Raw genomic sequence first — 15,454 nt, forward strand, 5'->3', positions numbered from 1 at the left:
GCACCCTGTGAAGGCATTCTGAAGCTGAACGTAATTTAAAGCGTGACCGAAACATTTAAATGGCATTGATCTCACTCTCTCTCTCGGTTTCCCTCTGCCTGTCTCCCCCCCCCCTCCATCCAGGGTGATAACTCGTACGTCAAGGATCGCTGGTGTATGTTTGACGGCTTCATGGTCTTCTTCCTCTGGGTGTCTCTGGTGCTTCAGGTACAAATGTTGCGCCTCACGCTGTGTGTGTCCAAGACCTTGGTGAAATACATCTTTGTTTTCTTTAAAGTAGTTTGTACCCTGTGTGGGTGGAGTTTTGACTTTTGGGACTATTGCTTTGGTTCCATAATTCCAATCAATTTAAATTAAGTGCACGTAACGTATTTCAAAGAAAACAAAATCCGTATTTGTTTAACATTGGTCTGGTGTGTGCATTTGTGTGCATGTGTGTGTGCATTTGTGTGCATGTGTGTGTGCATTTGCATACACTTTACAACAGTTGTCTTCCAGGTACAGCACCTGTCTCAGTTCACAGCTCTCCCTCTCTCACCCAGGTGTTTGAGATAGCGGATGTTGTTGACCAGATGTCTCCCTGGGGCATGTTGAGAATCCCCAGAGCCCTCATCATGATCCGAGCCTTCAGGATCTACTTCCGCTTCGAGCTGCCACGCTCACGCATCACCAACATCCTCAAGTACGTAGGGTTCTAATTAGGATGTGACGTTACCTGCGTAGGTTTATGAAATAGAATTTGAATTGGAACTATGTGCTTGGTTTATGGTTAATGTCAAATATCCTCTCTGTTTAGGCGATCAGGGGAACAGATCTGGAGTGTGTCGATATTCTTGCTCTTCTTCCTCCTTCTGTATGGAATTCTGGGAGTTCAGATGTTCGGAACGTTCAATCATCACTGTGTTACCAACGACACAACGAATGGGTAAGGTCCTCCATTTACAAAATGATTAGTGTATGAGACATTTTTATCTATGGTATCAATGATATCAGTGGGATAAACATACTGTAGGCTAAACTGACTGTGTGTATGCAACTTGTGACAGTGTGTCTGTCAATTTGGCGGTGAAATATGCCATGGTGCGTGTCTGTTGCACTGAGAGCCAGTCAGCTCATCCAGATCTTCAAACTTCTGCATCATGGACACTGGTCGGCGTTGGCTTTTTTTTTTTCAATAGTTTTGGTTTGGGGAAGGGATTGAAGTTAATTAAACTATGAGGTGGTGTATGCCTTGCATCAGTAGTCCATCAGTCTAAACCGTGGAGTTGGATTAAGGGCGCACTTGACCCAAAGATGTTTTTAGCATGGGCAGCACCATTGAAGTAGTCAACTAGGTGGGACATGTTATGGGTTAAGAAAGGATCATAGAATTCCATCCAGGTCAGCAGGGCGATCATTACTTAACCACAGGAGGCAGTAAATCATCAACCTTGGTTTTATACTTGTTCAGACTATACACACTCCGGCGCAGTAGGTGGTGATATGCGTCTTTTCAGTTTATTTATGATCTGCCAATACACTCAAAGGACAAGAAATTGACAAATGGAGCTCTTAATGGCGTTGCCCATGTTGTATGTGTAAGAGTGAGTTTGTATACATCCATGTGAGTTTATTTGTGCTCTGTGCATGGTGTGTGTAGGTGTTTAATATTTGTATACAGATGATGAGTCAGTGGTGACGAGGAGAGCAGAAACCACAGTGGGGGAACAAAAGAAGCCATCACCATCACAGTTAGAGCTGCGAGACAGAGCGAGCCCTAATCATAATCATTAACGTTGTGTATTGTCTGGGATTTATATTTAAATCCTCTACTCTGCCATCGATCTGTCCATCTCCGCTTGTTGACAAGTGCTCTCCTGCTCCAGGGACACTGTGTACATTGACTACTTTCAGATGAAATAGAAGGCACAGAATTACATTTCACATGAATAAATCCTTCCCCTTTCAGAAGTGGTTTAGCTGGTGTATTTGTGATTTGGTTATTATTGGGCTAGTTTGTGTCAACCCCCCTGATGTGTGGGTTTAAGTGGGGTGCTTTAATAATAATAATTAAACGTTCATAGCGCGTTTCATTACAGACAGAATCTCAAAGTGCTTGTTCATATAGGCTACAGCAGTAGCTTGATCAGCTAGATCAAGTCTGTTTGAGTGTTTCTTGAAGCCTCCAGATGGGCAGGACGCAGTCATGAGAGGATCTGGAAGCCAGATGGTCAGCGGAGGGGATGGTCATGGTCAGGTCAGCATGTCCAAGGGAAACCAGGTAGGGAGGCAGCTCGATGTCATCAAGACATCTCCGCCATCTGCAGATTCTCTGTATTTGGACTGTGATGAAGTTTAAGCTCCCCACAGAGTACAGCCCACTCCTTACTTCAGAGGTGTCCTCCTGAGTACCAACTCTGCATGCATAGCCTCCTCTTGGATCACCGTCGGTGGGAAACCAACCCAAAGTCAGTAGGTGTAATTCAAATGAAAACACACAGAGGCTCGCTAGCATTAGTTATCTTGATTTTCATCCATTTATGAGCAGGAGTCTAATTCATGATGTCAAGACTTGCTCTGCACTCATTTAGTTATTGTACAAATATTGACATAATTTGAATAAATATGTACAGAATTGACATGAGCTCTCTGCCTAGGCTGCCACGAGGCGCCATGGCAACTCTAAAACCTTTAGACATGTTTTATGCGGGTTAGTCTAACAGGCCATATGCCTTTGGCACAAAGTCACAGACTTCCTCCAGTCATTCACACAGAACAGAGGGGATTTGTGTTGAGATTGAAAGCGCACTGTGTAGGAGGAATTTGACTGGGGTGGGTACTTGTGAGTGGATGAAAAAGGGCTCCTGGATGTGCAGACAAAATGGTTTTCTTCACCTATTCCATATGAGAGATTATTCACATTGACCTTGGCCTTTTGGTGAATTTAATGAAATATCTTGTGAAATATGTAAATTAGTCCTTATTGTGCGTTGGTGTCCCAGGCTCTTTGGGAAGAGTAGTTACGTCTGGTTAACGTTAATATTGGAATTGCCAGGGACTAGGGCTGTGCGGGGACCGTATTACCGCCACAACGGCAGTCATGAGTCATGGTACGTCATGAAATTTGAGTCACGGTAATCTCCTTTTATGCACCCAGGACATGCGTTGGCAGTATCCAACTCACTAATGGCCTGGTACTCAGGGTTCTATTGTCCTTCTAACCACTCTGACATTAATGCAATCATTTAAAACTCACCTCACTGTGTTTGATCAATTGGAAGAAGGAAGATAAAAAAAAACAGCTTGCCACTGAGTGGAAAATATGGTCATTGTGGATGTTGTTTCAAAGCCTAACAACGAAATGGGACAGCGCTTTTTAAGGTGATGATTCATTCAAAACACCCATACACATATTAGAGCTTATACATATGCATAAGCCTATATATGAGCCCAAGCCTAGAAATAATATATAAAAAAATAACGATTGTGCCGTTTGTTATACAATACATATTCTACCGCATATTACTCACTGCAGAAAAATATTTGGAAAACTGATTAAATATGTCTTTAATTGGTCTGGCCTATATTCCAAAATAAAACCATTTCTAGTAATTGCCATCTAGTGTGGACTGTATTATTATGCATACTGGATGGACTAGTTACCTTATGCTAATATCTAAAGTTTCTATTCATGAGTCTGGGAGAGAACTTATAGGCCTAGCTGATGCATTTGGTTCATTGATTGTCCAGGGTGGCGTACAGAGTTAGCCTACAATAGTGAATTTGATTTTGAATAGCGTAGTAGTAGGGATTAAAAAAAAAAAGATTTCATAATTAATAGGGTGACACATTAGACTACCTTAAGCTACAGAATATCTCACCACTGTGCGTTTCCATCTCCTCCCCTCACTCCTTCATTACTTTCTCAAGCATGCAGAGAGACGAACTGTCAACAGTTTTAATTAAATATGTTTCATTGTGAAAACATGTTCACTTGCTTTCCCAAATGAAGCCTGTTCCTGCAGGGTTGGGGAGCCCGAGGCGTACAGAGTTTGGGCGGGAATATCACCTGTCGTGCATCGAGAGGCTGCATACTCTTCAAACAGTGGTTGATGCATGGAGTGAAATAACCAACAAGGCGGGAAAGAGGCTTCCATTCACTGTTGGAGAATCTGCACTGCTTCTTCATCTGCATAGGCAGATGACTTCTAATGAAATCACATTTTATTGGTTACATACACATATTTAGCAGACGTTAATACGGTGTAGCGAAATGCTTGTGTCCCTAGCTCCGACAGTGCAGTAGTATCTAGCAATTCACAACAATGCACACAAATCTAAAAGTAAAAAGAATGGAATTTTGAAATATATAAACATTAGGACGAGCAATGTCGGAGAGGCATAGACTAAAATACAGTAGAATAGAATACAGTATATACATATGAAATGAGTAAAGCAGTATGTAAACATGTATTAAAGTGCTTGTGACGGGTTGGCTTAAATGCGGAGGACACATTTAAGTTGAAGGCATTCAGTTGTACAACGGACCAACTATCCCCCTTATTAAAGTGACCAGTGAATCCATGTTTATGTATATAGGGCATCAGCTTCTAAGGTGCCGGGTTGAGTAACAGGGTGGTAGCCGGCTAGTGAGGGCTGTTGAACAGTCTGATTCTCTCTCGGCTCCAGCTTTGCATGCGTCTGTACTGACGTCCCCTCTTCTGGATGGTAAGCAGGGTGAATAGGCTGCGGCTGTGGTGGTTGATGTCCTTGATGACCTTTTTTTACCTTCCTGTGACATCGGGTGCTGTAGGTGTCAGTGTGCCCCCGGTGATCCGTTGGGAGACCGCACCACCCTCTGTAGAGCCCTGTGGTTGCAGGCGGTGCAGTTGCAGTACCAGGTGGGGATACAGCCCGACAGGCGCTGTTCACCACACTGTCTGTGGGTGGACCATTTCAGATTTGTCAGTGATGTGTACACCGAGGAACTTGAAACAAACATTTTTTAATTTTTACATTTTATTTTATTAATTACATTGTATTTATATTTTATTTTAAAAAATCCCCCTATGTTTTTTTTACTCGTTTTTTGTTTGTTTCAGTTGAGCGTTTGCTAAATGACTTAAATGTAAATGTAAATGTTGTCTCATCGCTGCAACTCCCGTACGGACTCGAGAGGCAAAGGTCGAGAGCCCTGCGTCCTCAGAAACACAACCCGACCAAGCTGCACTGCTGCTTGACACAATTCCCACTTAACCCGGAAGACAGCCGCACCAATGTGTCGGAGGAAACACCGTACACCTGGTGGCCGTGTCAGTGCGCACTGTGCCCGGCCCGCTAGTGCACGATAGGACAAGGACATCCCTGCCGGCCAAACATTCCCCTATCCCGGACGATGCTGTGCCAATTGTGCACCACCCCATGGGTCTCCCGGTCGCGGCCGGCTGCGACAGAGCCTGGACTCGAACCCAGAATCTCTAGTGGCACAGCTAGCTCTGCGATACAGTGCCTTAGACAACTGCTCCACTCGGGAGGCCGACACCGAGGAACTTGACGTTTTCACTTTCTCTACTGCGGTCCTGTCGAAGTGGATAGGGGCTTGCTCCTTCTGCTGCTTCCTGAAGTCCACGATCAGCTCCTTCATTTTGTTGACGTTGAGGAAGAGGTTATTTTCCTGTCACCTCTCCGCCAGGGCCCTCATCTCCTCCCTGTAGGCTGTCTCATCATTGTTGGTAATCAAGTCTATTACTGTTGTCATCTGCAAATTTGATGATTGAGTTGGAGGCCTGCGTTGCCACGCGGTCATGCATGAACAGGGAGCGCAGGAGGTGGCTGAGCACAGACCCTTGTAGGGCCCCTGTGTTGAGGATCGGCGAAGTGGGGGTGTTGTCTCCTACTTTCACCACCTGGGGGCGGCTGATCAGGAAGTCCAGGACCCAGTTGCACAGGGCGAGGTTCAGACCCAGGGCCCCAAGCTTAATTATGATGAGTTACCGCCGCTCTGATATCCAAAACACCAAAAAAAAATCTGGGCTAATAATGTAAGAAATAACACACAAAAAAAAGAAAATACTGAAAAGTTGCTTAGGAGCTCGAAGCAGAGTTGCCATGTCTGTCGACGCCGTCTTTCCCCTGCCCCTGTTCCTTCCCATTTGATAGTGGGCCATTCTAAATCAAAATTAATTTGACATATTAGTAAAGACTATATTATATTGAGAATTGTCTGATTTGGTGATAATATGATCACTCGAGGCAAGGAACAGAGCGCAATATTTTTTCATTGACTTTCTCAAATCATCAATAGCCTGTAGTTGCATAGTCGCATCATGCACCCCATATGTGTTTTGATTTCTATGACATTCTTAGGTTTATCATCAACAACTAAAGGTTCCAAATAACTCTACATTTTACATAGCCTATATGACCTGTTTCAAATGATTAACATAGACTACATATGCACACTCGCTTCGGAATGGGAAAAAATATTCTATTTTATTCAGCTAAGTTCAATTATATTCTTCTTATCTTACTATAAAATCATATAAACACAAGACTTCTAAGCATATATTGTCAGCTAAATCAACAAGCCTTCAGCCTATGGCATGCCACATAGCCATATAACATACCGTAATAGGCCAACTCATATTCTTCATACCATAATGTTTCTTTAGACCTGCCTAAAATAAACAAATGGATTCATTACGGTGTTTATTAAATAGATTTATTAGAGTTAAAATGTCGATGTTCCAGAGGCACACATCAGCAGCTTGTATGTGGAGTCCCGTATGTTAATTAACGGTCAATTACCGTGAGACTGGCAATTCCTTTGCATGACAATAACTGGCTGACAAAATATCATGACCTACCAGGGACCTCAGGATACTATATTATCACAGTACTTAGGTGCCGATACGACGTGATGCAAGTCTCACACATTTTATATGTTTTGCGATTCGATACTGCAATTTTATTGTGATTTGATGTTCCAAATATATTGCTTGCTATATGTCTAGTGCAGAGAGACAAGAGTGAGCATGAGACAGTCATGGAAATAAATATGCTGAAAACAAATGTTGGATTGCTATTTAAAAACAAGGTGGAGATTGAAAAATACCAGAGTTTGGCGCACCTACAGCCGACGAGCACCAGTTAACGCTACCTAGCAACAAAAAATATATACCGTATATATTATTATTTAAAGCAATCCACAGTTAACACATATTCAGTATGTGGTCCATTTTGGAATCAAATCAACCCCAAGTTACATTGTTGCCCAACACACGGAGCGTTAAAGATACAAAGACTCTTCACTCTACAGCAGCCATTTTAAATCTCCATTTTAGTTACAGTTCATTTTTGTTACCGATTTTGTGAAAATAATCACGATTAATCCCAGATCTGGTTTGACTTTTATCTCAGTAAATGTTCTGTGACACACTATTACTGGACCTTTTAACCCACCGTTTGAGGTTTAATTTATCATGTCTGTGTTGTGAAGAAAGGTGATTTATTTTATAACGTGTTAGCCATTATCCAAGTCTCTATAATTAGCTGTATCTGGATTCACCGCTAGGCCTTTGATTGCCCCTTTTGTGATATGGCAATAAATTATTCCTGCTCATCCCTGAGCCCTAATAAACATTGTGGATGAATGTCTGGCGGGCCAATTTGAAGGCATTCATTTTCATTAGAGATGTCAAGCGGCTCCTGGAATAACACCTGCGGCAAAAGTGAAAGGTTGGGGGGGCTGGCTGTGTGTGTGTGTCCAATTGGTGCTGTTGGTGTGCCAATGTCTCATATTCATAGCTTGTCTATTTTACAACTAAAATTCATTTACCAGTAGATTGCCATATACACTTGCACTCACTATTATAAAGGTTCTATAGTGTAAATTATTTTAGCCAGCAGTCCATGTTAATGTGATTTTTTTTTCCCCCTCGTCATTTCTCCGTCAATACTCTATATTACGGAGCGAAATTTGGCACACCAGTTGAACTCAATTCCCTAAATGGTCAGCAGATGATGGCGCGATCCGCTTGCTAGTTATCCTCTTGGAAGGATGGGTGGAAATGTTGTATTCTCCCGTAGGGATTTTTTAGGAAGACATATAAGAAATTCCACTAAGTTGTCTACGGTGACACTCGAATGTCAGAGAAAGGTTTAAATACGGTGCTTTCGGAAAGTATTCACACCTCTTTACTTTTTTACATTTTGTTGTTTTAAAGCCTGAATTTAAAATGGTTTAAATTTAGATTGTATCTACACACCAAAACCCCAAATTTTCTTTGTAGAAAATACTCTAAGTTAATAACATTTGAAAATCTGTAATGTCTTGAGTCAGCCCCTAAGTTATGGCAAGCCTAAATAAATTCAGGACTACACATTTTCTTAACAAATCACAAAATATGCTGCATGGACTCATTCTGAGTTCAATAATAGTGGTTAAAATTATTTTTGAATGATTACCCCATTTACGTACCCCACACATACAATTATCTGTAAGGTCTCTCAATTGAGTAGTGAATTTCAATTACAGATTCAACCACAAAGACCAGGAAGGTTTTTCAATACCTCGCAATGAAGTGAACCGATTGGTACAGGCGTCCTTCCTAACTCAGTTGCCGGAGAGGAAGGAAACTCCTCAGGGATTTTAAAACAGTTACAGAGTTTAATGGTTTTGATATGAGAAAACTGAGGCTAGCTAGCTAACTCATCTCAGCAAAAAAAGAAACGTTCTCTCACTGTCAACTGCATTTATTTTCAGCAAACTTAACATGTGTAAATATTTGTATGAACATTCAACAACTGAGACAAACTGTACAAGTTCCACAGACGTGACTAACAGAAATAGATTGTGTCCCTTTTAATTAATTAATTTTTATTTTTATTTAACTTTTATTTAACCAGGTAGGACATTTGAGAAGTTGAGATCCGGGCTCTGACATTTCTGTCTTGCAGGAAATCACACACAGAATGAGCAGTATGGCTGGTGGCATTGTCATGCTGGAGGGTCATGTCATTCCTGGTATAACTCGGGCAGTTGTTGTTGCCATCCTGTACCTGTCCCGCAGGTGTGATGTTCGGATCTACCGATCCTGTGCAGGTGTTGTTACATGTGGTCTGCCACTGCGAGGACAATCAGCTGTCCGCCCTGTCTCCCTGTAGTGCTGTCTTAGGGGTCTCACAATAAGGACATTGCAATTTATTGCCCTGGCCGCATGTGCAGTCCTCATGCACTCCTTGCAGCATGCCTAAGGATGTTCATGCAGATGAGCAGGGACCCTGGTCATCTTTCTTTTGGTATTTTTCAGAGTCAGTAGAAAGGCCTCTTTAGTACCCTAACTTTTCATAACTGTGACCTTAATTGCCTACAGTCTATAAGCTGTTAGTGCCTTAACGACAGGTGCATGTTCATTAATTGTTTATGGTTAATTGAACAAGCATGGGAAACAGTGTTTAAACCCTTTACAATGAAGATCTGTGAAGTTATTTGGATTTGTACGAATTATCTTTGAAAGACAGGGTCCTGATAAAGGGACTTTTCTGTTTTTGCTGAGTTTATTTCATGAAATATATATCTAGCCAGGTAGCTATCAATATTTAAACATGATCTAACCTAGCTAGCTGTTAGCTAACCTGTGTTCAAAGTATAACGTTGTTAGCTAGACACAAGCAGAACGATGGATAGAATGATATGTAGAACAAGGCATCCAAAGTCTATTAGCTAATCAACCTCATTTGGTCTATTTTAACTAACCTAGCTAGCTAGCTAACATTAACACCTGTAAGTGACAGACCATTGAATATTGACTTCCTTGTCCATAGATGCTGTATACTGTACCACGTTTTGTAAAGAATGGACCTTTAGCTCCGGAGAGAGGGCAATTTAACTGGTTTATAAAACATGTGCAATAATCCATCATGGGGAAGTTAGGTGCTGTGTAATGCAAATCTATGCATTTGTAAATAATTATGTAGTTCATAAATTTGTTATGTAATTGTAAGACCTTTTTACAATTGGTCTAGTGCAGACTTTTTTGGCCCACGACCCCATTTTGATATCGGGGCTTCCAAGTGGCGCAGTGGTCTAAGACACACATATGGTCCTTTTGTAGCTCAGTTGGTAGAGCATGGCGCTTGTAACGCCAGGGTAGTGGGTTCGATTCCCGGGACCACCCATACGTAGAATGTATGCACACATGACTGTAAGTCGCTTTGGATAAAAGCGTCTGCTAAATGGCATATATTATATTATATTATTATATCTCAGTGCCAGAGGCGTCACTACAGACAACCTGGTTCGAATCCAGACTCTATCACAACCGGCTGTGATTGGGAGTCCCATAGGGCGGCACAATTGGCCCAGTGTCGTCCGAGTTTGGCCGGTGTACGCCGTCATTGTAAATAAGAATTTATTCTTAACTGACTTGCCTAGTCAGGGGCGGCAGGGTAGCCGGGGTAGTCAGTTAACCCACTGTTCCTAGGCCGTCATTGAAAATAAGAATTTGTTCTTTACTGACTTGCCTAGTTAAATAAAGATAAAATAAAAAAATTAAGTTTCAATTAAGAACAAATATATAATATCTGAATATTCTTGCGAACCCAACCATGTGAAAATAAATGATGTAATTAACAGCCAATTTTTACTGTTTTAATTGGGGCTATGGCCGTCAATTGCAAAACATTGTAACAGTATTTCTGATTGTCAACTCACCATCATATACTTTTAATGTGGGGCTATGACAGTCAATTGCAAATTAGTCTGACTTAATTAATATTATCTCACTAATGAGATGGGTGTGCTTGATGCATGTCGCATTGGAGCATCTCAAAGTCAGGGGGCGTGTTCGTCAGTGCACACCTCATCTTTCCTGTCTGATCCAACCTGGATCGAAATCTGTTTTCAATGCAAATGAGAGCACTGAGTCAGCGTACCGTGACTTTTAATGCTCGGAGGGAGACGGCAGAGTATTCCCTTTGAGTCAGGAACCAAAACGTCTCTATAGTGACCCGTGAATGAGTTGTCTTCAGCATTCGGTCACGTGACAGCTCGATCAGCTTTTCGATTTCACTTATCGGCATGTCTACTGAGCCAGGATCACAGTCAAATGGATTTAGCTGATTGGGTCACTCATCTGTAGAATGTTTTTGTATTTCCCCTGCATGCTTGCCTTCAGTTTCCCAACTATGTCTGTTACACAGAAAGTCTAGAGTCCGTTTTTTTTTTTTACATCCATTGCAAATGACAACAGTTCCTCTCTCAATTCGAAAAATCTTTCCAACACTCCCCCTTGATAACCATCAAGGCTCGGTGTGATTTACATTTTTTTTTTTGGTCAGGCTCTTATCCCATAAGTCCACGTAGTTTTGTGAACTGGCGTGCACAATGTAGTTTACAATCAAAATGACCTGCTGCATATCTCCACGCTCAGCACTTTTTCCGCCAGTTGCTCTCGGTGTATCCATTATAGCTCAGTGGGTGTATCATACAAAACATCCATATGGCAGAGGGAGACACATTCATAACCTGGAGTGCAGAGGCCTGCCCGCCGTCCCGTGATAGATGGAGCCCCATCTGTGCAAAAGCCCACCATTCGATCCCATGGAGTCTGTTTTTCGTGAACAATATGTCCTCGTGAATAGCATCACCGACATGTAGTGAACAAAAGTCAATGTATCTTGGCCCTTACAGCTAACGTCCATTTGGAGAGCACGAGGTGGGAAGTTTTTGAGTCGTTCAGTCAGTTTCCTCTTGATTTTCTAGCTATAGCATCAATTCTTAGTTTCACAGTGTTAGCTGACAAATGTATTGATGTGAGTTTCTGTGCCTCTGCCTCCTCACACATTGTTCTCACCATATCAATTGCGGCCGATAATATCAAAGGCTCTGCAATAGTGTGTGGTTTCATAGCGTAGCGGGCTTAGCCGTTCACCATGGGAATGATTCAAGATCAACGGTCAAGTGCAGGCTTTTCCCACGATCTAAGGGCGCTCTCTGGTTGAATTTTCTGCTGTTAAATATCTGTACCATTTTGAAAATCGACCACTTTAGGCTGCCATTGATAGCCATGATGTTTTATGCCATTTCAATTAGTTATAATACAGAGTAATAATGTTTGGTGGCCGGACTTGTTATTATCAGACCTTCTAGAAAAAACGCCCCCTGGAAATGATTAAAAATAACTGTTTTAAGTGAAATATTAGCTTTTGCTGGGAGTTAAAAAAAAAAGCAAATATGAAAAAAGCTACAGAAGTTCTATCAACACATTGCCTGTAGTACTCGTGCTTAAAAGACTCTCAACCATAGTTACTCTCCCTTCTGGAATGGCTCCAATGCCCTCCCCTGCCCTCCCAACGGCAAATCAGATCACGACTCCATCCTGCTCCTCTCTTCCTATGGGCATAAACTAAAACAGGAAGTACCTGTGCTAAGGTCTATTCAACTCTGGTCTGACCAATTGGAATCCATGTTTCAAGATTTTTGTGATCATGTGGACTGGGATATGTTCTAGGTTGCCTCTGACAATAACATTGACATGGTGACTGAGTTCATCAGGAAGTGTATATGGTATGTTGTTCCCACTGTGACTATAAAACCCTTGAGAAAGTATTCACCTCCTTGGCATTTTTCCTATTTTGTTTCCTTACAACCTGGATTTACAATGGATTTTTTGGGGGGGTTTGTATCATTTGATTAACTCAACATGCCTACCACTTTGAAGATGCAAAATATATTGTTTTATTGTGAAACAAGCAAGAAATACAACAAAGAAACAGAAAACTTTGAAGAGCCACCAGTTACAGCAATTACAGCTGCAAGTCTATTGGGTGTCTCTATAAGCTTGGCACATCTAGCCACTGGGATTTTTGCCCATTCTTCAAAGCAAAACTGCTCTAGCTCCTTCAAATTGGATGGGTTCCGCTGGTGTACAGCAATCTTTAAGTCATACCACAGATTCTCAATTGGATTGAGGTCTGGGATTTGACTAGGCCATTTCAAGGCCCCTTTAACCACTCAAGTGTTGCTTTAGCAGTATGCTTAGGGTTATTGTCCTGCTGGAAGGTGAACCTCAGTCTCAATTCTCTGGAAAACTGAAAACAGGTTTCCCTCAAGAATTTACCTGTGCTTAGCACCATCCATCATTCCTTAAATTCTGACCAGTCCCTGCCAATGAAAAACATCCCCACAGCATAATGCTGCTACCACCATCCTTCACGGTGGGGATGGTATTCTCGGGGTGATGAGAGGTGTTGGGTTTGCACCAGACCTTTTCCTTTCCTTGATGGCCAAAAAGCTCAATTTTACTTTCATCTGACCAGAGTACCATCTTCCATATGTTTGGGGAGTCTCCCACATGCCCTTTTGCGAACACCACACGTGTTTGCTTATTGTTTTCTTTAAGCAATGGCTTTTCTTCTGGCCACTCTTCTGTGAAGCCCAGCTCTGTTGAGTGTACGGCTTAAAGTGGTCCTCTGTACAGATACTCCAATCTCCGCTGTGGAGCTTTGCAGCTCCTTCAGGGTTATCTTTGGTCTCTTTGTTGCCTCTCTGATTTGTTGCCTGGTCTGTGAGTTTTGGTGGGTGGCCCTCACTTGGCTGGTTTGTTGTGGTGCCATATTCTTTCCATGTTTTAATAATGGATTTAATGGTGCTCTGTGTGATGTTCAATGTTTCAGATATTGTTTTATAACCCAACCCTGATCTGTACTCCACAACTTTGTCCCTGATCTGTTTGGAGAGCTCCTTGGTCTTCATGGTGCTGCTTGCTTGGTGGTGCCCATTGCTTAGTGGTGTTGCAGACTCTGAGGCCTTTCAGAACAGGTGCATATATATACTGAGTTCATGTGACAGATCATGTGACACTTAGATTGTACACAGGTGGACTTTATTTAACTAATTATGTGACTTCTGAAGGTAATTGGTTGCACCAGATCTTATTTGGGAGCTTCATAGCAAAGGGGGTGAAAAACAAAAGGTTGCTTTCTCCAGTGCTTGAGCTCTCACCAATCTGCCTTTTTATGTCATCGTATTCTCTCCTGTTTCTGTCTGTGCACATTTCAGAAAAGTCTGTATTGAAAGTATTTTTATGTCTTATCAGTCATTTTTGTATATGTAAATTATTTTTCTGTCTTTCATTAATTATAGGAAAAACAAGAAGGGGGCTTTATGCTGAGCATAATATAATGTTGGGCCCATGTTTCATGAGCTGAAATAAAAAATCTCAGAAATTGTCCATACTGTATGCACAAAACATTATTATTTAGCATACATTTTGTGCACACATTTTTTTTTTACATCCCGGTTAGTGAGCATTTTTCCTTGGCGAAGATAATCCATCTACCTGACAGGTGTGACATATCAAGAAGCTGATTAAACCGCATGATCATTACACAGGTGCACCTTGTGCTGGGGACAGTAAAAGGCCACTCTAAAATGTGCAGTTTTGTCACACGACACAATGGCACAGATGTCTCACGTTTTGAGGGAGCAGGGCATTTGGCATGCTGACTGCAGGAATGTTCAACACAGCTGTTGCCAGAGAATTGTGTGTTCATTTACCTACCATCAGCTGCCTCCTATGCCATTTTAGAGAATTTGGCAGTACATCCAACCGGCCTCATAACCACGCCAGCCCAGGACCTCCACATCCGGCTTCTTCACCCGCGGGATCATCTGAGGAGGGGGTGGGGGGTGCTGAGGAGTATTTATGTTTACAGTTATTTATATAAAGCTCTTTTGTGGGGAAAAACTCATTCTGATTGGCTGGGCCTGGCTCCCCCAGTGGGTGGGTCTGGCTCCCAAGTGGGTGGGCCTATGCCCTCCCAGGCCTACCCATGGCTGCCCCCTTGTCCAGTCATGTGAAATCCATAGAATAGGGCCTAATGAATTTATTTCAAATGACTGATTACGTTTTTATGAACTGTAACTCAGTAAAATCTTTGAAATTGTTGCATTTAGATTTTTGTTCAGTATATAGTTGAGATTGGTTAATGTTGATGTTTCAGTTCCAATGTCTTTCTCAAGATCAGTTTCAATGATCAATGCACTTGGCAAACATAAGTAAGCTCTAAAATGAAATAAATATTTCTTGTGTTTGTCAGTACTGTGACATGGAACAGCCTGGCCATCCCCGACACCCACTGTTCGCCAGACGGGGAGGGATACCTGTGTCCTTTGGGCTTTAAGTGTGTGGACTTGGAAGAACTGGGGCTCAGCAGACAGGAGCTGGGCTACAGCGGCTTCAACGAGCTCGGTACATACACACACACACATGCACACGGGTGTACCCCCACATACACATGCACACGGGTGTACCCCCACATACACATGCACACGGGTGTACCCCCACACGCACATGCACGCACGCACACAGCATTTCTAGCTTTGTACGTTCAGCTTAGTAACTGCTGTCTGAATAACTTTGAGTTTTATTTGTACAACTACCAATTTAGATGATAAAATGCCAAGGCTGGT

At 42.2% G+C, this 15,454-nt stretch overlaps 1 protein-coding gene across 5 annotated transcripts in view; it reads left to right on the forward strand.

Annotated features, from left to right (window-relative positions):
- Positions 1 to 15,454, forward strand: part of nalcn (sodium leak channel, non-selective) — a 267,054-nt gene that overhangs the window by 35,546 nt on the left and 216,054 nt on the right. For all 5 annotated transcript variants that reach the window (XR_008139651.1, XM_052521864.1, XM_052521866.1 and 2 more), the window contains 4 exons: positions 124 to 207; positions 543 to 682; positions 797 to 925; positions 15,082 to 15,233. Coding sequence is in view for 4 of the 5 variants with exons in the window: in XM_052521864.1 (XP_052377824.1) it covers positions 124 to 207; positions 543 to 682; positions 797 to 925; positions 15,082 to 15,233 (505 nt within the window). In the remaining variant the exon portion in view is untranslated. The remainder of the gene's footprint in view (positions 1 to 123; positions 208 to 542; positions 683 to 796; positions 926 to 15,081; positions 15,234 to 15,454) is intronic.

Source organism: Oncorhynchus keta, chromosome 7 (genome assembly GCF_023373465.1).
Source record: "Oncorhynchus keta strain PuntledgeMale-10-30-2019 chromosome 7, Oket_V2, whole genome shotgun sequence".
NCBI classification, from domain to species: Eukaryota; Metazoa; Chordata; class Actinopteri; order Salmoniformes; family Salmonidae; genus Oncorhynchus; species Oncorhynchus keta.